This window comes from Grus americana, chromosome 15 (assembly GCF_028858705.1).
Source record: "Grus americana isolate bGruAme1 chromosome 15, bGruAme1.mat, whole genome shotgun sequence".
NCBI classification, from domain to species: domain Eukaryota; kingdom Metazoa; phylum Chordata; class Aves; order Gruiformes; family Gruidae; genus Grus; species Grus americana.
The window spans coordinates 7,908,638-7,933,762 of record NC_072866.1 but is presented as its reverse complement, the minus strand read 5'-3'; the positions used below and the strand labels follow the sequence as shown (position 1 = coordinate 7,933,762).

Sequence of the window (25,125 nt, the reverse complement as noted above, 5' to 3'; positions counted from 1 at the left end):
TCGCGATGGTGTTTTGTTAAGCCCCCTGCACTCCCACCCGCGGGGGAGGAGAACTGGGTGATTTTGTTGCTCGGTATGGTCGGATCAGGCGTGAGGAGGACGGGGGTGTTTCTGGAGGGCGGCAGGCAGCCACCTCCGCTGCAGCGGGGTCCCGGAGGCCCTTCCACGAGACCTTGTTCCGGGGTGGCGGGTGGGGACCAGGCGGCGGAGCCTCCGTTCCGCGGGACACCACCCGAGCTGCCCCGCCGCCACGGGCCCGGCCCTGCCCCGCCCACCGGGCCGGGGAACGCCCCGCGGACGGTGGCTGCCAGGCGCCCTTGGCGCAGCGGGTACGGTGGCCGGCAGGGGCTTGGCAGCGCGTTTCCTGGTGCGCTGAGAGGCCGCGGTTGCCCGTGTCCGGCGGGGCCGGTGGCCGGCCTGCCCGCTGCCCGCCCCCCCCCCCCCCCCCCCGCGGGTACGCGTCCGCGGCGATGGATTTCTCCAGGTTCCTGTCGGATGACTTTGAGGTGAAGAGCTGGGTGAACGCGGCCTTTCGGGCCGTGCAGCAGGAGGCCCCCGGGAAGGTGGACGCCCACGCCGCTACCCTGGTGATGAAGTTGCAGCTCTTCATCCAGGAGGTCAACAACGCCGTGGAAGGTGAGGCGGGCGGCGGGGGCACCGACCGGTGTGGTACTGTGATCTCTCTGTCCCGACAGAGCTGTTCTGAACGCTGAGAAACCACTGCCCCTGCCAGGGGAGGGTTAGATTGGATGTTAGGAAAAATTTCTTCACCGAAAAGGTTATCGAGCACCGGAGCAGGCTGCCCAGGGAAGTGGCTGGAGGTACTTAAAAGAGGTGTAGACGTGGCGCTTAGGGACATGGCTTAGTGGTGGAGTCGGCAGCGCTAGGTTAACGGTTGGGCTCGATGATCTTAAAGATCTTTTCCAATGTAGATTCTGTGATAAAGTACATATTTGAACTTTAAAGATATAACTAAAGTTTTCTTGTGTGGTGTTTTGCTTTGGGTTTGTTTTTGGTTTTGGTTTTTTTTTTTAATTATTGAAGATTATATAAGGTTATCAAAAAACTCCCTCTTTCCTGCGAGGGTTCCCAGGCCCTCCTCACTGTCCTGCTTGGTGTTTCTGTAGAAACAAGCCACCAGGCTCTCCAGAACATGCCCAGAGTCCTCCGGGAAGTGGAGGTCTTGAAACAGGAGGCAACGTTCCTAAAGGAGCAAATGATCCTTGTCAAAGAAGATATCAAGAAATTTGAAGAAGACACAGCTCAGTCAATGCAGGTAGGTTCTTGTTTTACCCAGCATTTGTCTACAACTTGTGAAATTCTAAAGTTTCCAGACTTGTTTGTATTAAACAATCTTGTGAACTTAAGATAGACAAAACCACTTCTTTTAACATTAATAGCAGAAAAGTGGGCATGACACAGATTAGTGCAATCTGTATTTCCTGAGGAACAGCTGATCATGTTTAAGTTCAGACAGAGTTGCTGTTACCTGGTTGGGGCGCTGATTTCTGCCTGTTGTTAGCAGGGATGTGTAGAATTTTTCAGGCAAAGTGCTAAAAGTACAAATCCAGAATTCAAACTAACCTTTTGTTGTTTGACTTTGGAAACTGTTTTAACATCTCTAGCTCTTCCAGCCAGCTCGTTCTTCCTTGTAATGGGCACGATCATTTCACCCAATTTTAAAAATCCAAAGGATTTTTTGGGAGTATTTATGGCACCTATCTTTTGTTTTAATGGGAAACATTGTATTTTTTTTCCTTCAGGTCCTGGTAGAGATTGACCGAGTGAAATCTAGAATGCAGTTAGCTGCCGAATCACTTCAGGAAGCAGACAAATGGAGCACGTTAAGTGCAGACATTGAAGAGACTCTTAAAACACAGGTAGATACCCCATTGTTCTTTTTGTTCTTTGCGCCTTCAGCTATCCAGGGAAAGTGTGTTTAAAAGCAGGTTTTTGAAGTGACTTTAAAACACGTACCTGTTTGTAAAATGTCATTATGAAATTGGTATTAATGCTTTCTAAGGCCACGTTCGGTAACTGGGTTGCCTTTCCCTGGTGGCAGGATGTGTCTGTGATTTCGGCCAAACTAACAAGTATGCAGAGCAGCCTGGCTATGCTTGTGGATACGCCGGATTACTCAGAGAAGTGTGTGCATCTTGAGGCTCTGAAGAACCGACTAGAGGCCATGGCCAGCCCTCAGATTGTCGCTGCTTTTAACTCCCAGTCTGTAGGTCAGTAAGTCTTGTTGTCGTTTACTATCAATGCAGAGTTTATTTTCCTTAAAAAGTAGAATGTTGTTTGGGTGGGGAGTTTGCCTTTGGCACTGGGTTGTGGCTTTTTCTGGTGGAGCCAGATGCCATGAGCTGTTATGTGCTCTGCAGCTGCCTGTGGTCCAGTGCATCTTTCATCCTCCTACAGTTTGGTGTACCCGTGGCCGCTGTGAGAAGTAAGGAAAATGTGAGCTGGTTTTATGGACCATGTAGATGTGTGAAACGGAGGTGCTGAGAAAGGGCTGCCCTGCTGTAATAGTTTAGTTATGCATGGATGCCCTCCAAATGGGAAGTGCTTCTCAAGTAAGTGTAAGGCCTCTGGTTTTGCATTATCATAGTGCTACAGGGCATTTCTGCTACCACTTGGTGTTGTAATCAATAAGGAAGTTTGTTTGGAAACATTCTGACTTCTTACTACCTGGTAGAAGTTGTTTTATAAACTCTCCTTTAGAAGATTTGACTTTTTGAACTGTTCTTTGTGCTCCTCCTTCCCTCTCCTACTGTCACAGCACTTCTGAACAATACCTGTTCTGGTGGTTGCCTCTCATCTACGTACACCTTGAGGTCCCAGTGAGGATCTGGGGCTGCGGTGTTTTTGCTGCGCAGCACTCTGTGGAGTTCTTCTCTACGTAAAGACAAGGCGCAGCAGTGCATGACTGCAGACAGCTGGAGGGAGCAGAGGAGAGAAGAAGCTCTATGTGCTGTGCTTCTAACAAATGTGCTTAATCCTTTGCACAGATCTTTCTCTTCTCTCTCCCATTCCTCTGCTGGCTTTTCTTTGCACAGCCTCCTTTTTTTCTTGAACTGTGCTCATCACCTTCACAGTAGGTCCCATGCTGGTTTTCTGCTGTTGCAGTGCATGACCCTTTACAGACAAATTCAAGACAAAGGATGACATTTTGGAATATTTTTCTCTGCTTTAGATGAAAGTAAATTGAATATTCGTATGCTCTGTGAGTTCTCCAGCAAAGAAAACATACAGGTGCGAGAAAGCTGCTGGCAGCAGATTTGCTGGTATGAGGTCCTTCGCTTAGGCATGCTATTCAGAATAATTCACTTTGAGCACTGTTTGTGTTCTCTTTCAAAATCTGTTCTGGGCATGTGGAGACATGGCTTTTTTTCCAATCGAGGAGAGTTTCTCTGTTATCTGTGAAGTCATGTTTTTTCCTGAAGCATCCAGCTCTTCTAAATGTAATACAAGTCCGTAAACATATTCCCAGAGTGTCTGTATTCTGTGACTTCCACAGCTGAAGAGCACTTCAAGTTACTTAGTGTTCTAGTTTATCTGCTTTCTGGGACCTGTTTGAAAAGCAAGGTCTATTTCTGACTAATTTCTAATTAATTTCTCTAACCTCAGATGTATTTTGTGGGCAGAACTATAGTCATCCTTCTTACAGTACAAAAGCCCCAGACTTTTGAGGAACTTGGATTTCAAAGCTTTGTGTAAGAGTTGACTGTGCTGTTAGTCAGTCTCAAGGCAGGTGGCTTAGGTATCAGTGTGAGGAGTTCTGAAAGCAAAGCTGAGGGCTTTGTGAGGTATGTTTGAGTTTTGTAGATGGTGGCTTGTTTCTGGAAAATGATGATTTCCTTCGAGGAAATGCTCTGGTTTTAGCTGTCTTTAATACTAGATACATTTACTGGTTAAGTAGTTAATTTTAAGAAGTTAAATTAATTCCTTGTGTCTGCTACCTGTTCTTGTTTGACTGTGGGTTTTAGGCAGTTCTGCTCCTATTTGAGAAGATAAGCAAACAAAAAGTCAAAGTATGTCCTCCTGTCTAGGCTATTGTGCATACTCCCTTAAAAGAAGAATTATCTTACTTAGACTAATGTCTCACCCTCAGCTTTGAGACTGTTAACTACCTATTATTTTGTTTTGTTTAGATCAGGCAAAAACATTTGTTAAAGTCTTCACTGAAATTGATCGGATGCCCCAGCTTCTTGCTTATTACTATAAATGTCACAAGGTAAGTGTTTTGATAATATTTTAATATGGTGGCATAAAAATTTGAATTCTTGCGTGGCTTGGACTGTAGGGGGAGCTGCTACATCATGTATTTACCCTTTCCTGTTCGAAGGAGGATGGAACCTGTTCTTTTCCTTATTTCATTCTCTGACTTCTCTCTCTGGCTCTTAACAGCTTTGGTTACTTCCCATGCTTCAGGAGTAATTCTCCATCCAGGGCTTTATGTTCCTTCCTGCAACAGACATAGGATATATGCGTTCTGCTTGATTTCTCTGTGCCTTATAGTTTTGTTTTGCTTTTTTTGGATGTGGCTATGTCAGCAATAACTTTATTGCTGCAACTTGCCAGCTGCTGACTTCTGTAAACTCTTTTCAGGTAAGATTAAAAGTTGGAATTCCAGACAGTTCTGTAGCCATAACCTGATCCTCAAAAGTTCTCTCATGACTGTGACTTTTGAGGATTAAGTTCAAGGCTGGGGCTTGCCAGGTATTTCAACTATTATGTGAGAGTATCAGTTACAGTCTCATTTTATGAGTAAAATACCAATGTTAATTAAATCTTTGAATCAACTAAGAAGCCTCTAGCCTCGTGCTGAAAGTCACTTCCTTCTGTGGTGCTATAGCAAAGTGTTATGCTGAAATCTGCAGAGAGGAGCAAGGGTGGGCATTGTGTTGTAGCAAAAGTGCTTTGCATGGGAAGTTCTTGGTTTGAAATAAGAAAAGCTAGATCTGTGACTGTCAGTTCTCCTCTTAAAATGGTTCTTATTACCCCTGTAGGTGCAGCTGGTGGCAGTGTGGCAGGATCTTTGCCAAAGTGACTTAAGCTTAAATCGCCAGTTGACTGAGCTGTACGACACACTCCTTGGGACCTGGCACTCACAACTTCAGTGGGCAGCACAGGTGCAGTGACTGTTTAATATTGTTCAGTGTATGGGAGAAGATGAGATTGAGCATGCCCTCTTAACTCTCATAACACTGAGAATAGTTCATCGGTGCTCACTCTTTGAGTTATACTCTGTGCCTTATCAATGCAAGACAGGGCTTGTAACCTACTTTCTGTTTCTTGTCCGGCTCTTGCAGACAAAATTTGATTTCTGGTGTTCCACCAACAGCAAGGTTGCTGTGTTATTGACAATAAAGCTGCTCTATCACTTTCATCTGTATCTTAAGTTAAATCTAATTTGTTGGTGTTGCAAATGTGTTCTGTTGCAAGACATTTGAAATGCCTGAATTGCTTTATCACTTGGCCTGGAGGAAGCCCTCAAGGTCATATTGGACTGATTCATGTCACTCTGTGTAAGATCTCTGAGGGTTTCTGCTATCACCCCTTGGAGTCTGTGCACTTGTTTTTCCTGCCAAGAATAATGTAGGATCCAAAAAAGTTATTGTCCTTTAGTGAAATGAAGAAATAAGTTCATATTGTTGAGCCTGTAAGAGTTTTTCATCCATGAAGGGTAAGAGATTCATATCTTCGTGTTATGAAGCTCAGTGCAAGTGCTAGGCCTGTACTGCAAAGGAGCTCAATGTTTCCTTGAAATGTATTTTTTCTGCCTAATGATTCGATATGAATTACAGGTCAGATGTCAGCTTACATTTTAGTAGATATTATTTGAACTGGGAATTGTGAGAGAGAAATGGCACATGGGACAAAGCTCGTGTCACTCAATCTCCTGTGTTGCTTCTGCTTTCTGAAGAATTCTTGGACCTTTTTCATGCTATTCAGTATCCATGGCGACCTTGCTGCAGGAGACTTGTGGTGATCCCAGCTTTCAAAGCAAATGAGCGAGAATAGCTGACAAAAAAGCCACAATAAAAGGCTGTAACACATTTTATGCTAATGAAGTTGAGGGTGGTGTGTGTAAATAAAAGTTCTCAGCTGATATCTGGCCTTTCCAGTACTGACTTCTGCCTGTCTGACCATTAATTTGGCTCATGACATAGTGCTATTTCTTCATATTTTCCCCATATGTATGTTTTTTCCCAACACACCTGCATAAACTGAGTGCTCTGTTTTCAAATACCCTTTTCTGCCAGGTGTTTTTTTGATTTACTGTAGTGCCTGTGTTCTGCTGAATTCAGTTTTTGACCTATACCTGTCCAGGTCGGGCTGCTACTGCTTTCTCTCCCAACTCGTTGCTCCCCGGTTATGGCAGCCTGCCTCTCTGCTGACAGCGTTTGCCAACCCGACTGTTCTGCCTCTTCTGTCCCTCTGTTTCAGCAGCCCAGGTCTCTGTGGCAAGGGCACAAGGGAGATTACAGCAGGCATGATCGCCCCTGGGAAGCAGTGCTGCTTCTGCCGCTGGGGCAGCAGCACATGTTCAGGAGGGCTGAAGGAGGTTTCAGCCCCTGGACAGCCAGGACCTGCTCTGTTTGGAGTGGGACAGTCTGTCTTTGAGACAGTGACGTGTGGGTTGTACGTTGTGGGGCGCTCTCTGGAAGCTATCTGCTTCTCTCTGCTGCCCGTTGTGTTCCTTTTGCTAATAGCTCTTCTGTTACCACAGGTTTTCAAGAACCCCCATGAAATTGTCACTGTATTGTTGATTCAAACTCTGGGAGCGTTGGTGCCTTCCATCCCTGTCTGCCTCAGCACTGCCATGGAGAGAACGGGCCAAGAAACCAAGCTGAGTAAGCTGCTGGAGGTCTATGATGCAACCGTCCACTTCGCAAAAGGGCTGGAAGTAGCAATGCTGCCAAACCTGAGTAAGGTTCTTACTGAATTTTATTCCATTCTGTCAACTCCTTTGTAAAGTTCCAGTGAGAGATTTTGTTTGGTTTTACATGGAAGGAGGGATTTTCTTAGCTACAGTATTGACCAGTTACATGACATCTCCACCTTTGTGTGTTTATCTATATATCTTACATTAAACATATTGACACAATACAGAATGAATTTACTGAAGCAGACCTGTTCTGAGCATGCTTGCTGTCTAGAGTAAATAATATTTAGCACTTTTCCTTTTAGTAATTCTTCTGTCTAACAGATGAGGAAATGTCTCTAGGGAAGCTATCTGTGAAACCCATTGCGAAAGATCACAAAGCATAAAAGTTGAGGAGTTCCCTGGAATTAAGTCACACCTTACTAAACAAGAGAAAACCTGCTTGAAAGCTGCATCCATTGGATTTATAATTTTTATTTTGTAGTTTTTCTGTTGCTACTGGCTTATGTTTTAATCAAACAAAAATGCAGGGCCAAACATTATTTCTGAACCATTGGTAGTTTATTCCCTAGCAGCAACCTTGGTGTTTGATTCAAAATCTACCCTATGCTTCCTTACCCTATGATGTTTATCATCTCATTTTGGTCATGACTTGATGAATAATTCCTGCAAACCACAAAGTAGTGAGGTGCTGTGTTTACATAGATTTATGCCTGACTCGAACTGTTGGCTATTTATAGTCCTTTATTAATCTGGTAGGGCCCCTTCAAAGACTGGGTATGAGAAAATCCTAAATTAAAGCTAATGGTGCATTCCTAATGCTGTGTTTCCTGTGTTTGGTTCCTCATAACATTGTCTTGAGCTATTTAAACCTGGATTCTTACTTGATCATGTAAATTATGATTACTGGGCAATTTCAGGGAGTATGACACTCTTTGTGTCTGTTTTTGTTGTCTTTGTGATTACGTACTCTTGTCAGTCACTTTCTGTCCTTGGCTTAGCTTAATTTGTGGTTCGTGGTAGAAACGATTAAACAGGACTTGGAAAAATTATGTCAAATTCTAGAGGATGATGGAATAGGAAGACAGCTGCTGAACTGTTATCTGTATTAAAAAAAAATTCTTTATTTCCATCTATTTTGCTGTGGGATAAGATGTTTGGGAAGGGAAATATCTCAAGAATGGAAAGACCAGGTGACTCAGCAGAACAGGGTCAAACCAGTTCCTACACATGTTTATGTGAGGGGAGGTTTCAGTTATGATTCATAGGATAATTCAGGTTGGAAGGGACCTCACGAGAAGATCTAGTCCAGCCTTCTGCTCCAAGCAAGGTCCGCTATGGGTTCAGACCGTGGTATTCGGGGTATTGTCCAGTCTGATCTGGAACGTCTGAAAATGTCCAAGTGTGGAGATAGCACAAGCTTCGGATGACCTGCTCCATTGCTTGTCTGTCCTTAGGGTGTAAAAGTTTTTTCTTATATACAGGATTCAAAGTAATTGTGGTTTGCTGCTAGTTTGAGTTTGGCAAAACTTCGTGATAACACCTGGTGTCCAGTTCTGATTTGAGAAATAATCATTCAGATGGGGCGTTTGTTCAACAGAATGGCACTGAGATGCTAAGTTCATGGTTCACATTCAGCTCTGGTTGATGAACACCATGGAACAGTAGTGCTGAGTGAATTGAGTTAGCATCAATTATTTTAAGTATGAACCAGGCTTTCTGATAAATGAAGATTGCCCCTGTTTAAAGTTGTGGGAGTAATGTGTTTCACTTCTCAAATGCTTTCAATGCTTTCCTTCTATTGTAGGTTGGAATGTTTAATAGATTTTTGTCACCCAAACTGTTTTGGAGCAGCGAGTGATAATTTTCTTGAGGCACTTGTTGAGGTAGAACATCTTGGATTTAGGAAGCAGGTAGAGATAATAACCTTATTTTTAAAAAAATAAAATAGTCTGTGTAGTTGAGACTTAAAGCTGTTGGGCGACATTCCAAGCCTGTGTAGGCAGCATGCTCTAATTGAAGAACTACCGCATGTTGCTTGAAACAAGGTTTTTAGTAGCACGTTCATCTGTTTGTAGACTATAAACATATGATTCTTTTGTAGAGGAGCAGAACCTGGTAAAAGTGATGGAACTGGTGGAAGTGGTGTATGGTCCATACAAGCCCTATCAACTTGAGTATGGAGATCTGGAAGAAGAAAATCTCCTCATTCAGATCAGTGCAGTGCCCTTGGTAACGTGGCAGTCTTTGTTCAACTACACAGGGAGAGGCTTGAAACATCTACTGTATACAGAAGGGTCTTTGCCATAGTTATTGCTCTCTCCTCTAATTTTTTGGTAATATTTCCTGTTTGCAGTATATTTTGATACTGTTAATTAAATTTTGTTTAAGAAATAAAATTAATTGCAGCAGCACTGTCAGGTTGGAGGTAACTCCTTTCTTCTGCTCCTTCACCCAGTAACTGGCACTGTGTGGATCTGCTGGAGAAAGACTTTACCAAAATATTACTATCAGCCAAGAACCTGCTTCAGGTTTGACAGAATTTACTAAGAACAAGAGTGGTGGGAGGAAAGTACTTTTTGTGGAAGATTCTGTTGTTGGCAGAACTGTTTTTCCTTGAAGACCTGGTACACAGAGGATTTGATAGCCTGACTTCTATTAACATTCACTGTGCAGGAGGGTGGAGGCAACCAGCATTGTTCTTCTTTAAGTGTGTCACAAGATTGGGGATACTGAGAGAACAATGTGCTACCCAAGGTGTCTTTTCTTTAATGTCTGGACACTCACTGAAAGAAGAGTCAGGCTCAACTTTGTTGTTGTTATTGTTGTTATTTAGGAGCATTGGGAAGTAATCGACTGTGTCCAGGAACTGAACCATTCAGTCAACAAACTCTTCATTCTGGCTTCTGGAGCCATCGACAACTGCATCAAACTCACCGATGGACTGGGAGTGTGTGGGCTCCTTAAGGCCCTGAAAGCTCTGTTCACAAAGTAAGGTGCTTCTAGTTACACTGCTGCTTTTATCCTAAGGGAGTAGCAAGTATTCAGTTTGTGGACAAGGACTTTGTAGTTTATGAAAAATGACTGACAGCAGAAAGTATCTGTAACTGTAATATGAATCATCTGATATCTCCTCCTACCGCTGCATTCAGACAGTGACTGTTTCTTGGGGGAAAAATGGAAGCTTTTTATGGCTAAATCAAAGACTTTTCTCAGTTGTTTTCTATTCTGTTTTTTTTTTAATAAATACTTTTGGAGGGGAAAATGTTTCCCAAAACAGAATAAGACAAAGACAAAATGAGGCTGATGAAAGTAGAGCTCAGTGGGGAAATGTATACTTACTGGGACAGGTAACCTTACGTTCAGAATCTACCTGTAAGTGCGAGAGACTCTAGTGAGTGAGGTTCACTGTAAGTTCTTGTCTTAAAGTATCACTCATAACCCACTTAGATAGTATTCCAGTACTGATTACCTCTTTATTCTTACCTGATATCAAAAGAGCTGCTCACAAGGTATAAATCAAACTGTTACTCTGCTGCCCTGTGGGGAAGAGGAAAGAGGAAAGCACACTTCTGTGATCTCACCTTCTTTATAGGCAATTACATAGCAGTGTGCATGCCTCCAGCTGATGTGCATTATTTTAAAAAAAAAAAAAAAAAAGAGGGGTGTGTGGAAAACAAAATGTTCTCCTTTTTATCCATGTTCTCATCTGGGGAGTAGCTGAGAAAACAAATTCATGAGATTGTTGTCACTGTGTTCCTGGAGTAAGGGCCAAGTGATGTTGGAGTAGCAGCAGCCTAATAAACTTTTTCTGATCCTTCCTAGTAGATGTGATTAGTGTAGTAGTAACAAAAACATCTTACTCATACCTTATCATGAGTGGAGAGTTCCTAGTAATCCATATGCATCAAATTGAAGTAGCCACACAGTATCTGTTACTCTGAGTTTCTCTCTGTCTTCTAAAGTAGGCTTGAGTGGGCTGTGGGACAACAGTGTCTCGTCTGAACTCCTTTTAATATTTCTGGTTCTTGCTTAGCCCTTGTAGAGGACTGGATGAGCAAATCACAGGACCTGCAACTATGCTGCTTTCCAACCTAATCTCTTATGCTGGTGCTTATCTCTTCTCCATTTCTCATTACAGGTATACATCTGACTTTACAAATACATTGCAATCTATACGAAAGAAATGTAAACTGGATGATGTCCTATCAGATTCCCTTTTCCAGGAGGACTGGACAGCATTCCAAAACTCTGTCCGGTAAAGGGGATTTTTTTTTTCCCCCGGCTCGGAACTGATTTTTGTATCAAAGTTGGCAGGAAATTACTTGGGGTCAGTTTACACAAGTTCTTAGTGCAGAGTGCAGGGCTATGCTCACTTAGCTGCAGTGCTGCTGGGACCATTAGTGTTAGTGACTGGGTTTCAGGTTGCTGCTGGCACAGTGAGTACTGTGAGGCTCCCCACCCCTGTCTGGAGCAAGACTGCATGTCGTATCACTGGAAATATCAGCACCTCTTAGAATTTTTCCCACTGATACCGAGCTGGCCTTAGCCATGATGACAAGAAGTAGCATGTGGATGAGGCTGTTGGGCACAAAAATTCAGTATGTTATCAAGTGGCTGCAGAGTTAATAGCCAAATTAACTCTTGACAGATGTGTCCCCTGTGGGCTGTGGTTTGGTTATTGCATTTTGCAATTACTTGACACGTGTCTGAGATGGGTTGTCTGGGGGGGTCTGGCATTATCTGCCTCAAATCTCACAATGTGGATTTTGTCTTGTTCTTTCTCAGGATAATTACTACTTGTGGCGAGCTCCTTCGTCAGTGTGGAGACTTTGAGCAGCAACTGGCCAACAGGTAAGCATCACTGAATTTAATTCATGAGCTGTCAACATAGGTACCAAGTTAAAAGAAAACAAACTCCAAGGTGCTTTCATCACATAGACCACGGAGGGAAAGCAGAGTCATTGTGCTTTCCCCCCCGCTGCCCCTCCCCATCGTTTGAAATGCTGGAGATGGGTCACAGACTGTTCCACTCAGTCATGTGCCCTGGTACAATCACAAGAATCCTTTTTCTTGGATACCTGGCTGGGAATTAGATGGACTGCCAGATTGGGGCCAGGAAGGAATTTTCCACCAGATCAAATTGGCAAGATTCTGCCCCCCCCATGTGACATGGACCATGAATCATTTGCTGAAATGAATCTAGGTGTGCCTTAATTGATCGATTCCTTGTAACTTGAGGAGCTTCCAGCACAGGCAGCACGTAGATCTTTTGTTGCTTGTAAGCAGTGCACTGTTCAGGCTCCTGTACATTGAAATGCTTTAGTCTGACTTGAGTGCCTGTGCTTGGTGTAGGACATGGTGGCCTGCAGTGCACAGGAGGCTGGGTGTGTTCCATGTTTGCTAGACATTCTGAGAGCACAATCCTCTCTTTCTCATCTCAATATTTTTGCGGTTTTTGAGTTGCGCAGAGACATGAGAGTTGGCTGTAATTAGCGTCTGCCACCAATGAAATTCCAAAATTCCAAATTCCCTTGAAATAACATAAAGGTAGTGTTGGTCCTTGGACCAACATGAGAACAGTGCTGATTTCAGAGGATTTTGCCGATGACTTTTGTGTACTTGTTTTCAGGATTTTATCAACTGCTGGGAAGTATCTCTCGGACTCCTACAGCCCTTGTAGTTTTTCTGGCTTTCAGGATACCAGTTCTGCAGAAAAGAAGAGCTCCATAAAGAATCCCTGGCAGGAATACAATTATCTTTTGAAGGAGAATCCATCTGAGTATGCCAGCCTTATGGAAACGCTTTACACTCTAAAGGTATCTCTGGTGCCTGGGAGAGCCTGCCTCTATCACAGGATGCTCTTGTGCCCACATTTGGTAGATGAGACCTGGATTCCCCCTACAGCCTGACTACTTTTCATCCTGAGCTGCAGCCTTTTGCTGGGCAATGTTCCAAGTCTTCCACAGAGACACTGATTGATCTGCTGAGAGATTAAATGTACAAACCCAGGAAGTCTGGACTCATTCCATCTCTCCCCAGATCCTGGCTGTGTTTTGTGAACATGCCCTTATCAGTTCAGGTGAGGGAGATTTTGTTGCAGAAAGCATTGGAAGATTGTGTTGGAGCCATCTCAAATTCTGAAGCCCACATACTGGCTTCTCCAGACTTTCTTTGCCACTTACACTCTGCTGCCATATCCATTCTGAAATATAATTCTGCAAGATTATTCATGCATGCATCTGTGAGCAGAGTAGAATGACTCTGGTTATCTTCTTGTGGATCTAAGTTATGTTTGCTATTGTTGGTCACATGTAGCAGTGAAGTCAAGGTTATGAGTTCTGTCTCTCATTTCCTCAGAATGTTTTGATTTCTTTTGCCCTTAATTTACCTGCAACTTATGCAGCTCCTCCTTCAGTGTTAAATGTTTGACTTTAAACCTTTGCTAAATAGTCAAGTTCCACAGGTACCCTTCATGTAAAACTTTTGCTTAATTCCATGCAGGGAATCAGTTAGTTGTGCCCTTTGAGTAAGAGGCACTTTTGCCATCTTCTCTGCAAGTTTCTCAGTATCTGGCCCATACTGGTGCCTGGCATGGCTGGAATGTGATGCTGATTCTACGTTTCAGGGAGCAGTGTGCACTTTCTGTCTTGAATAACTGGTTGGAATAGGGCATCCCAAAGGAAATACACTGAGCCATTGGAGAGGAAAGCACTTTTGTATTAGAATGGTCCAATAAAGACCTCTTTAAGAATATTAACATAGCTTCTCTGGGGTCAGTGAAATGACTTCTGTATGTAAATGCTTTTCTGTGTCTCCGTGTGTGTTAGGAAAAAGGTACAAGTAACCACAACCTGTTGTCTTCATCACGATCTGCCCTAAGCCGCCTCAACCAGCTGGCACACCACTTGGCTTTTGATTCTGTTTTTCTTCGCATCAAACAACAACTCTTACTTGTTTCAAAGATGGAGGTGAGTAATGAGTACACTGATCTGATCCAAACTGGCAGGGTTTACCTGTGGGATACCTTAGGGTGGAGTACAGCTCAATGTCGCTTACCTTTCTCCTTTTCAGAATGTTTCCCTCTGGTATCACATTTCTTCCATGAGCTACAGTCAGTGGAAATGTTTATTTCCTTTCGTCCACAGCATTCCCAACAGATAGCTATTTTTGCAAGCTCTGATGTTTGAGATGTTGCTTTTCTAACCCGTGTGAGCATGTATTTCCCACAGGGAGCTGTAAGGAAAGGGTGTGTATGTTTTGGGCCTGAGGGAGGGCAAGGGAAACAGTTTTATCACTATCTGTGTTCTGCTTTCTAGAAGTCCTTGGGTAGTCACAGTTTGTGTCACTGGGTGACCCTTCCTAGAATATTGATAGACTTCATGCTCCAGAAAATCATAGATTCATTCTGCCCTTTTTACCTTACAGAGTTGGAACTCTGGTGGCATTGGTGAGACCCTGACGGATGACCTGCCAAACTTCAGCCTCACACCTCTGGAATATATCAGCAATGTAAGAGCATGCAAGAGGAGTTACTGGAAGCCTGATGCTGGGGGAATCTCTTTTTTCCCCATTTTTTTTTGTAAAATTGTAGTATTTGTTAAAATTGTTATATGATGGTGATAGATGCTCTCTGTGGTCCAGCCCTCATCAGTTGGGTTGTGCCATTCTTTGTAGCTTTTATGAAATCCCTGTCAAATTCTGGAACAGCAAAAGAGCGTCAGGAGCACAAGGAAAGGTTCTTCTCTAGTGAACTGCACTATTTCCAGTGTTAACTCTTGTAATGGGATGGTAAATACCAACTTTTGTTTGTAGTGCTGAACACTGAGCATATCTTCATGATGCAGCTCATGTAGCGCAGAGAAGTTCCTGCAGTGCACAATGGAGTGATTTAATCGTACTATGAAGTTTAAGAAGTCTTGAGCTTTTACCCTTCTAATCCCCATGTGACTCCCTGGTTTCTCTTTCTGATGGAATAACAACAAAACCTTTCTGGCAGCGGAGTGTCTGAGTGGAAAAGGAGAGTGAACTGTTCATTCCTTCTGACTAGGCACTCTGCAGTTTGGTGCTGCTGAACAGCATCCAGATTGCTCTCCCCTTGGTGTTTCAAGTCACTGCCAAATTTGCAGTTCAGATATTAATATTAGCTGCTGTTATTATGCCAATACAAAGTATACTTTGATAAGCAAGTTTTTTATGTTACTATCGTTCTGTGCATCACACAGGGAACGGATTTTTCAGCAGATTCAAGGTGATGTGAGCTCAGGAAAAAGCTATTAATGAGCATGAATATGTACTGCCATATGGGGAGGCAGAGTACTCTGTATCTGCACCTAGGAAAAGATTCTCTGTAGCAGCAGATAATCACTTTATAAACAGGGCAGGTTTTGTTGTATGCCTGAAGTGATGTAGCTTATGCGTGTGAATTTGTGACCATGGTCCATGTTTGGGAGTGATACGTTTCTGTATTTCATGATTATTTTGTCAGCTGAATCTGTGTTTCCTCTTCTGTGGTTTTGTTTGGTTCAGTCTCTTAGATTCTGCTCTAGAAAACAAATTGCTGGGAACACTCCAGAGATCAAAGATTATCTTGGAGTAACAGTTCTCTGTACAGGTTTTTCTTAATGTGATTGTTTCAATGACTGGTTCTCTGACCTTGTGAAAAATTATTTCTTGTACAAAGTGTAATGATGAGCAAGAGCCAATTTGTTTCTGAGCAAATGTAGGTTAGTGAGTTGCTGTCAAGCTCAACTTTCAGGTCTGGAGTACTCCAGTTGACTTTTTTTCTCTAGCAAAGTACTTGCTTCACTTTTATTCAGTGACTCAGCTCTTTGTGCTTTTATTCTAGATTGGACAATATATTATGTCGCTTCCTCTCCACCTTGAGCCATTTGTCACTCAAGAGGATTCTGCTTTGGAACTGGCATTACATGCTGGAAAACTGCCTTACCCCCCAGAACAAGGTAGGGTGAAACCAAAGGCTTGAAGTGTCTGGGGGAAAGCTTTCACATTTTGATGTTACATGAGTGTGATGTGTTATGGTAAAAAAGCTGTTTGACATCCATTTCCTACCATCTAGTCATGCTGTTTCTTCCAGTAGTCTCTTGGTAATGGGCAGGAGGAGCCTTTAAATAACAATTAAAACTTTTTCAGTTGCATTCAAACCAGAGGCTTTAGCTTGGTCTGTTTAAGTTTAGTGTTCGTTAAAACTGTGGTTTGGGGTGCAGGGTCTGAAGCATTACTGTTTCAGAGCTGGAGCCGTATTTAATATCCCAGGTGCAGGGAGTGAACTGGAGGTACCTGGGGAGGTACTGGAGGTACCAGTTCCAAACTCTGAAGGGAACTGTTGAACCATCTAGCCTGAAAGACTTCTCAAGTTAGCTTCTGTGGCTTCTGCTCCTTATCTGCCTGTCCACTGGAGTACAGTTCATGGAGTGGCGTGGGCTGTCTTAACAGCTTACTGAAGGGGGAGTCCTGCTCCAGCTTTGTGCTCCTGCCCTCTCCTTTGTGCTGGTTCCACAGCAGGGCTGTTTCCATTCATTAACCCCACAGAAAAGTATTCACTTGTTTCTTTTTCTGGCCTACTTTCCCTCACAAATGTATCAATACAGTGATTTAAGTCAACTTCCTAAGAAGTCTACTATGCAACAGAGCTGGCAGGAAAGCACAGCAAGGAATAGGCAAAGAGGAAGCTTGTGACCATGTTTAGAAGTGGTGAGTTGTTGGGTTGGCTGACCCTCTCATGTAATGTCCTCATCTACTGAAGAAAACCACCCTGCATCAGTGAATTCTTACCCCCAGACAGTGTCTAAGCTGGGATTCTTGCAACAACAGCTGACAGGTACTAACCTAGTGTGAAGCTTTCCAGCTTCAGACCCCAGTGAAATCTGGAGAGAAAGTCTCGTGAGCTTAGTTTTACACCAGTCACTCATGGCATAAAATATGCAGTCCTCCATGGCCTTGCTGAGAGCCGTAGTCCCTTAATTTCTTGCTAGAAAAAGAGGAGCCCCTGAGCTCCTTTGATCAGGAATAAATTATTTGTTCTCAAGCACAATAGTAATGCCATTTACTTGTAAACAACTCTTTCGTCTGCCTCTTTTCTCTGTAAATCCAGGAAAAACTACTGTTGTAACCTGTGTGACATACTAACCTATGCCCATCTGTGACAAAGGTTAGGAGCCCGCAGTCAGAAACTGGTCTGCTGTCTGTCTTGTTTTGGACAGGTTTTGCATCTTTGGGAATTCCTTTTCTTAAGGGTCCAGAACGCACTGAGGAGTTCTTTCTGCATGTCGTTCCTTAATTTCTTGCAGCGAGCTAAGTTTTGGCTCACATTTGTTCTTCAGGTGGCTGTCCTTACCTGTCATGTCATTAATCCTGCTGCAGTTAGCAACAGTAGCTACATAATGCTTCCCAGCAGGTTGGCACTGCACCATGGTTTGCTGTGGTTAATCTGTTCTCGGTGTTTGTTTCCACTGACAATCAAGGAAGTGTAGAGCTTGGTATTTATAGTCTTCCTGTAGCCTTCTGAGAATACACTCTTTAGTTTAGGTTTTAGCATTATTTTGTCATCTTGAAGCTTTTACATGTTTAATAGCTTGTTAATTTTCAAAACACTTATGAACACAGAATGCCTTTAGGGCTTGAAAAAACCCCCAACCTGTGAATCCTTGTCATTGTAGTAGTTTGTAAACTAGTCCTGGAAGACGATCCTGTGAACATGCCAGGCAGTGTCCCTGATCCGAGCCTGATCACCTGTCAGCCCTGTGGAAATGACTTAACCTGGAGAAGTAATAGAGGAAAGTAAAGTGTTTTGGGTCTTGAGCTAACTTTCAATGTTGTATAGTATCAGGGAGGATATGTAACTGCTTTGATTACTTGAAAAAACAGCTGACAAACTCTGAATCCTACTGAACACCTTAATATCCTGTTGAAGAAACAGTTCACCATTTATGAATTAATTTTTGTTACAAAACCGGCAAATGCAGGTGAGTGAGATTGCTGTCAGCTAATGAGAATTTTCTGTCCAGGAGATGAATTACCTGAGCTGGACAACATGGCTGACTACTGGCTGGGCTCCATCGCCAGAGCTACGATGCAAACTTACTGTGAAGTCATCCTGCAAATACCAGAGCTCACAGTGCATTCAACAAAGCAGCTTGCCACAGACATTGGTAAGCTCGGTGCAAACATCATCCTGAGATCTGTTGCTGTAACACGTGAGCTCCTCCGTCATTACCTTAGATTTAAAGAAACTGCCACCTGGGTTTCTCCTTTAGTTGTGAGCATGTTAATCTGATTCCTGGCGTGGTGGAGTGGTTCACAGCTTCTCTTTTGCAAAGCGTTCTATCACATCCCTCTTTTAGGGAAGGGTGATGTTCCAGTAGGTACTCCTGCTTCTTCACTGCTTCGTGTTTCTGACTGTGGAAGTCAAAGTCCTGAACTGAGAGGATTCCCTTACAAACCACTCTTAGCAAGAAAGATCTGTATATAATCTTTTCAAGCGTGGCACTGCTCTTTCCCTCTCATCGAGTGCTGTGTATTGCCAGTATGTGCCATATAGGGAGTACACAGCATGTGCCAAGCCTGTTGGGAAGTGCTCCAGTGGATTGTGAAGGGGGCAGCTGGTTGATTTCTCCTGTTCACTTGATAGCCAAAATAAGGAAGATCAGCTAAAGGCCTTCTAAAAGTTGTTGTGGAGCACTTGACCAGCATCCTTTTTTACCAAACCTATAGGATCAGCTCCCCTGCTGTGGTTAACTTACTGCCCTGCTGCTCTGAAGGTGCTAGATTACTTTCAACATGAGGAAATTTTCAGCAGCAAAGTGGGACGTAGCTGGCGCACATTGTTCATCTCTGCCTTCTCCCATCCATGCAGAGTGACTGAGGGAGGACTGATGGAAGGGGTTGGGGAAGGTGTTTCTGCAGGGTGTGGAGGAGATGGGTTTTTCTTAGCGAAGCTGATGAAAGTGTCCCCACAAGACCACTACAGCTGTTGTAAACACCAGTTAGTCCTTTCTCCGCTGTAAATCATGGATACTGACTTCCCCCTTGCCAAGCTCAAAAATAAGGATACAGACAATATCTCCTCCTCAGCTCACCTGAAAGTGTGCTTGGGTGCCAGCGAACTCAGCTTGAATCTTTTTTCTTTTTTCTTTTTTTTTTTTTTTGGCATTGCTTAGAAACAAACCAGTAGATTAGAGGCTGCTTGCTCAGCATGTCCCTGCCATCCTTAATTCCCCAGCTGACTTTGAATCGGTGAGCTGCAACTCCCTCCTGCCTTGACAGCCATTCAGCTCTGCAGAACTTGCCAGCTTTGTTGCAAGCTCTTTGCCTTCGAATGTGTGATTGTGATCTTTTGTCTGTGACTGTGGTGACCGACCACCCCAAGGGTGTCATGCACAGATACTGAAACGTGGCAGAATGTGTCTCAGTCCTCTGAACAAAACAGGTCATTGTCCAAACTAGTGTACAGGAAGCCAAAAGTACGCAGCAGTCAGTACAGTTAGATTCCAAACCCGTTGCTGTTTTCTGTGGTTTTGAGCTAGCGGTGACAGGATTCTAGCTGTCGTGAAGAACAGCTTTCATTTGCATGGTGTCCGTTGCCTGTTCAAATACACGTTTATCCTTAATCTTACAGATTACTTAATAAATGTGATGGATGCCCTCGGCCTTCAGCCATCAAGAACACTGCAAAACATTGTAACTCTGTTGAAGGCAAAACCAGAGGACTACCGGCAAGCTGCAAAAAGCGCGCCCCGCAGAATGGCCAGCAGCATCGCAGCGATGAGAGGCCTGGAGTGTTAGCTGTAACGTCCCTGCTGCTGGACACTGTTCACGGGCTGAACTGTTTGGGGGTTTTTTATTTCTCTATAAACTTTGCAAGGACACTGGGGATTAGGGGAATTTATTTCTGAATAACTTTTAATAAATGCCTTTGTCTAGGAAAAGCTTGTTCCATTTTTTCATCTTTAGAAATGAGGAAAGATGTCGTACAGCCAAATGTACCAAAAACTGTCTGGATGGCCTTGAGTAGGCTGAGCAGTGCTGGCTTCTGACTAGCAATGTTCTGCCAATTGCTGGAAAGTTCATGCTTCGTGGCTGTCAGATGACTTTCTTTTTCAGAAAACTTAATCAATTCTGGACCTAAAATTATGGGGTAGGTGCAACAAAGATCGACTGATTGGAAGCTCTTTTACCTGGGGGCAATCGTCATTGCTCAAGTCTGTCATTATTCGCAAAGTCAAGAAGAGAGTCTCATCAATTAGTAGGTGAGGCATGATCAAGCTCAGCCCTGAGAATAAAACAAGTTTTGTACGTTGTTCCTTGTGCGATGAATGTATTCTTCTGAAAGCTATGAAGTTTATAAGAAATTTGAGGAAAACGTTGCTTTCTTATAAAATTTATTAAAGCTTCATATATAGATCTTTGTAAAACAACTTGTCTAGCCTAAGTATGCTTCCAACACTTCCACAGCTTTTTTTCTTAGGAGAAAACTGGACAGAATACCAAGCGATCCCAAGACTGGAATGGCAGCTGTGTGAGATGGTGCCAGATAAAACCTCACTTGCAAACTCTTCTGTTTTGGAGAGGAAAAACATCTTTCTTCCACTTATCTGTATCTACTCCTGCAGTTTTCTCCTCTTCAACACCAGATGCCTTGGGGGAATAGTTCTTTTCCCAGTGTCCATGATTTTGCCTCTTATTTAACTTGGTTCAGGCTGCTCTAATCAGTGTTCAGCCTGATCCACACATTTTTCTGCTGTCTTTGCTTTTTTGGCTGGTTTCTTTTTTTCCTGGCAGCTGTCATTTTTTGTCCTCCTTTTTTTAGCCTGATACGTTCTCCCCTGGGTGACGGTGTGCTTAGCTGCTGAAGCTGTGTCTCTTCTGGGCAGTCCCATGTCTGATTTTGTCACACCAACATCTTTCCTGTGTTCTGCAGCACACATGTAACATGCTGATACAGGCTTATATTTTACCGGTGGTATATTTTTTAGTGAAATTGGATTCTTTTGCTCTTCTCAGCTGGAGTTTGGTGATGATTTATTGCCAAAACTGCAGTTTGGGGAGGTGAGGAGAGCAGAGGTGCTTTATAAACGGTTTTTGGGTTTCGTGAATTTTGGCACCTAAAAAAAATTTCAGAGCAGGGAAGTAAAATGTGTTTTCTGGAATGGTGGTTGTTGTTGTTTTTTTCTTGGCAGAGTTTTCAGTTAGATGTTTACTCTTTTGTTGCAGAGTGTGAAGAGTCTATTAAAAAATTCACCAAATGAATGGGAAATTTGGTATTGTATTGAGTTGGGACTTCTCAGGTGTCTCATTTGGCTGCAATTTGTGAAGCCTTTCCCCTGAGAGCTCTGTGCCTGGTCCCGTGCAGCGCTCGGCCGAGCCTTCCAGCGGCTGCACTGCTGCTGCAGCAAGAAAAAAACCCCTTTGTGCACAGACGCTTATCTGCAATCTCCATTTGGGGGAGAGCGCCAAGCTGGTAAAGAGCCGAAGTCAAGTACCTGAGACACTTTCCACTTTTTATTAGTTGTCAGACGCCCTCTATAAACCAGCAGTAACTGGAATAGTAAACTGTCTGTGTCCTGCCAAAGAACATGCTGTTCTGATTTACCCTTGGTGTGAGACGGGTGAATCTGTTTGTGCCTCTCCCATCCTTCTCCTGCCTTGTCACTAGAAGGTGAGGATTTTTGAGGCTGTTCTTTGCTTCCTGCTGTTGCATGTCACAGGGCATATGGCCCCAGGCAGGGACCCACCTGGGGCTGAAGGTGTGAGAAGCTGGAAGGTGCAGACTGTCCCACCAGCGCCGCAGCCCGAGACCTGCTGCTGCCTTCTCTGTTCATTGCAGCGCTGTGGCGGAGACGCTGGAGCCCACCCTAGGATGTCAGGAGCCGAGGTGCTGTGTTTCGGAGTGCCTCGGGCAGGGCTGGCCCGGGAAAACAGCTCTGCCTTCCCCTTCTCTCTGCAGCCCATCTCATTGCAGCGAGCTCCTCGCGGATCCCACCATTTCATCAGTGCAGGAGCGGGCTCAGGGCGGTTGTTTTGCCGTATGGAAAAGCATCCAATGTCTCTGCAGTATCTTCATGTTTGAACAGCTATTTGGGTTCCCACATGGACAGACTTACTGGTAGTGACGTTGACAGTGGTGTCTGTTGGTGAGAGCGTGGGAATAGATGCCCAGGTTCTCGTTCTCAGCTTTCCCAGTGTTTTAAGCAAATTGCTCTATTGTGTCTTTTGCAGGAAGCAGTATTTTTTTCACTGTTGCAAAATCATTTGGAGATCTTTGCAAAGGTAAGTATTGGCTTATGTGTGTACATTGAACGCTGAATCAGGAGGGGAGGGAGGTGTGTGTTTCTGACTCAGCTGCGATGTGGGATGAAGGGCTGTCACTTCACAGGGCCTCTCCCTTTCGGTGAAGGAGGCTGTACTGTGGTTTTACGGTGCTCGGGGGGGGAAGCATCCCTTTAGGGAGAAGGAAGCGAGGAGTTGGGCAGGAAAAGCCTTGGACAACTCTTGTACGAGCTGGATTCCTCTGTCTTTACAAGTGTCCCAACCGCCCTCCGTCTGCCCTGTCACTGCTCCGGTTGGCTTTATGTGCTTGCTGAGCTCATGCTGTACGCAGAGTTAGATGGCTTCCTGTAGGAGAAGCCGTGTTTGTGGACCGTTGGTCATTTCCTCTTGCAAACAAGAACCAACTGATAAGGGTCTGGGGGCAGCCCATGGATTTGTTAAGAACGTGCTCCCTGAATCAGGATTTTTATTCCTCGTATCTCTTAATTTAGGTATTCTCTAGCTGCAGATGATTGTAAATTATCCCTCTTTTTCCACTCCTCATCCCAGTCAAGGTCAGAGGCGGGTATGGTTGCTCACCAGCCCAGGAAGGCTGGGATGAGTTCTGTGTGCCGAGTCCTCCCTTAACTGTTCCAGTTTGTAAGGAATCTGGTGCCGAAGGGTGAAAGTGTCATCCGCCTCTACTCCCAGTGTCGTGTAGCAAGTCTGTTGTTTTGCTTAATGTATAAAAGATAATCATATGTTGTTTCTGAGGCAAAACTGCTTCCGGATGAATTGTTCCAGATGCTAAAAAGCCTGTAAAGCATTAGTCGGTGGAATGAGTAGGAAGTTCTGTAAATGAAACTGCTCTGCCAAGTGGCATAGCGTCAGCTTCTAAATAATCTCCTTATCTCCTGATTTTCCAAGCAGTGGCAACTAAAACAAGCACAGCTTCCAGCTCAGGAGGCCCATGAACCGTGGGCTGCCAGGAAGGTGCACCAGAGGAAGGGCTGTTCTGCACGTGCCCTCGGTGCAGGATTTTCCCGTCGCTTTGGTGTCTGGGCACTGTCAGAATCAAAAGCCTTGGCCAGGTGGGTTGCTGAAGCGCTGGCCAAGAAGCAGTGGTGAAACCTTTGCATGGTTTCTAAATCGGCTCTAATATCTGGCTCTATAGGATTTGTTATTTTGTCCATTTTTGAGCATCCCACACCTCTTGAGGGAGAGGTGGTGGGACTCCAGTCACTGAGCTGAAACCCAGGAGGATGTGAAGGAGCACACTACGGACGCAGACCAAACTTTCCTGATCCTCAGCTCTCTTTCTCAACAGCAGAGAAAACACAAACATGCTGAGAATGGGATTTCCAAAGCTGTTTCATTATTTAAGAATCTGAATTTAATTTTAAAAAGTGGTTAAGCTTCTTATTCTTATGATCACCAAGTGAAATTGGAAAAAAAGTCTGTAAAAATTCACATATTGGAAGTAATAAAAAATCAAAACTTTATTTTAAATTGCCATTACTTTTGGAGCTAATCATAAAATTTTAAAAATTCATTAGTCAAGTCCTATAAAATTAAGGCTGCAGACATTCTACGCGTTATTATCTTGTAACTACGGCAGCAGTGTTAGAGCAGCTATATGCTGCTAATTAAAGGTTTGACTTTTTCAGTGAATTTTGAACACAGAAGTTTCCCTGCGCGGGGCAGTCAGCCGTGCCGCCAGCATCGCATCTGGCAGATCGTCCCCTGGTTCCTCGGTCCTGCTGATGGTGGTCGTCAGCAACTAGACCCACCACTTCCAGCGCCGAGGGGAGATGTGCAGACCCTGGGCACGCTCCGCCCCCGCAGCTCTGCACCAGAGCGCCCCGGGGCTCGCTCGGGAGCTTCAAGCGGAGAAGGAGCGCGGAGCCCCCTCGCCGCTGGGGTTGCCCCCACCACCCCGTCCTTGTGCCACGCCGGGAGCCATGCCCAGAACATCGTGTTCCCCGGTCGCATGATTTAACCACACCATCCTGTTTCCTCTTGAAGTTCTGCAGAAGTACTTCAGTGTGGCAGGTGCCCGGTGGGTTGTGATGGGCTCCTGGGAAAGCTGTGGGCGAGCTCGCCCCATTGCTCAGCGCAGCCCCGCGGGGATCCCCAAAGCCCCTGGCCACCCGCGTGGCTGGACGAGCACAACGCTTCCCCTTCTTGCGAGTCATGGCCGTCAGGCTCCTGCCAGCGCTCAACCGCACCTGCTGCCAACAGGAAACCTAAAGGCAACTTTTTAATTAATTTATTTATTGCCGAGAGTGTGGTACTGTTAAACTGCCCGGCACTTCCTCTCCACACCTGAATTTTTATGGAGGCTGCAGTATTTATCTCTGACACACAACAACAGCCGTGCCCACCTGCGGCGCGAGCGTTAACAAACCCTGAGCAGCAAACACAAACAGAGCACTCTGGGCTCCAGAAGCAAAGGGATGGTTTTCTTTCGCTCTCTTTCCTTTGTAGTCGTTTAGGGGTGGAAATACTGTGACCTCAGAAGTCAAAAGTGCCTTGGATCCCAAGCCCAGGGTCCGACCCACAGCGCAGCACAGCTGCAGCACGCGCTGCGCCATGTCTCAGCATCCTCCAGGTCGCAGCCATGCATCCACCGTCGGGGCAGCCTGGCCTCTCCCCAGCACCACCCGCCTCGCCGCTCCCTGCCAGCGCTGCCGCAGCCCTGCCTCGGACCCCGGCATAGCCCTGCCTCGGACCCCGGCACAAGCCCTGCCTCGGACCCCGGCACAAGCCCTGCCTCGGACCCCCGGCATAGCCCTGCCTCGGACCCCCGGCACAGCCCTCCACAGCTGCCCCCACCCCGCTCTTCTCACTAGGAAGTGCTTCTCACCCACGTGTGAGCAAAACCCCTTGTTTAAAAGAAATGGCGCCTTATGATTATATATAGCAATACTGATTTATACAAAGTCTATATATAAAGCCAGACCCTGATG

At 44.7% G+C, this 25,125-nt stretch overlaps 1 protein-coding gene across 1 annotated transcript; it reads left to right on the top strand.

The window, feature by feature from the left end:
- Positions 1-317: 317 nt before the first annotated feature.
- Positions 318-20,208, top strand: COG7 (component of oligomeric golgi complex 7). The gene is made up of 17 exons (XM_054843268.1): positions 318-636; positions 1,128-1,276; positions 1,764-1,880; positions 2,063-2,231; positions 4,152-4,234; positions 5,010-5,132; positions 6,734-6,932; positions 8,994-9,121; positions 9,726-9,880; positions 11,031-11,147; positions 11,678-11,743; positions 12,522-12,708; positions 13,720-13,860; positions 14,318-14,401; positions 15,738-15,852; positions 17,917-18,060; positions 19,527-20,208. Exons 1-17 carry the CDS (start codon positions 471-473, stop codon positions 19,691-19,693), a joined length of 2,310 nt encoding a protein of 769 aa, XP_054699243.1. The 5' UTR covers positions 318-470; the 3' UTR covers positions 19,694-20,208.
- Positions 20,209-25,125: the final 4,917 nt, after the last annotated feature.

Bases quoted from the DNA above. Each gene is read 5' to 3' on its own strand.
- COG7 (XM_054843268.1), top strand. From the start codon at position 471: ATGGATTTCTCCAGGTTCCTGTCGGATGACTTTGAGGTGAAGAGCTGG. The intron at 637-1,127 runs GTGAGGCGGGCG...GTGTTTCTGTAG, and splicing joins GGTCAACAACGCCGTGGAAG to AAACAAGCCACCAGGCTCTC. The intron at 1,881-2,062 runs GTAGATACCCCA...CCCTGGTGGCAG, and splicing joins AAGAGACTCTTAAAACACAG to GATGTGTCTGTGATTTCGGC.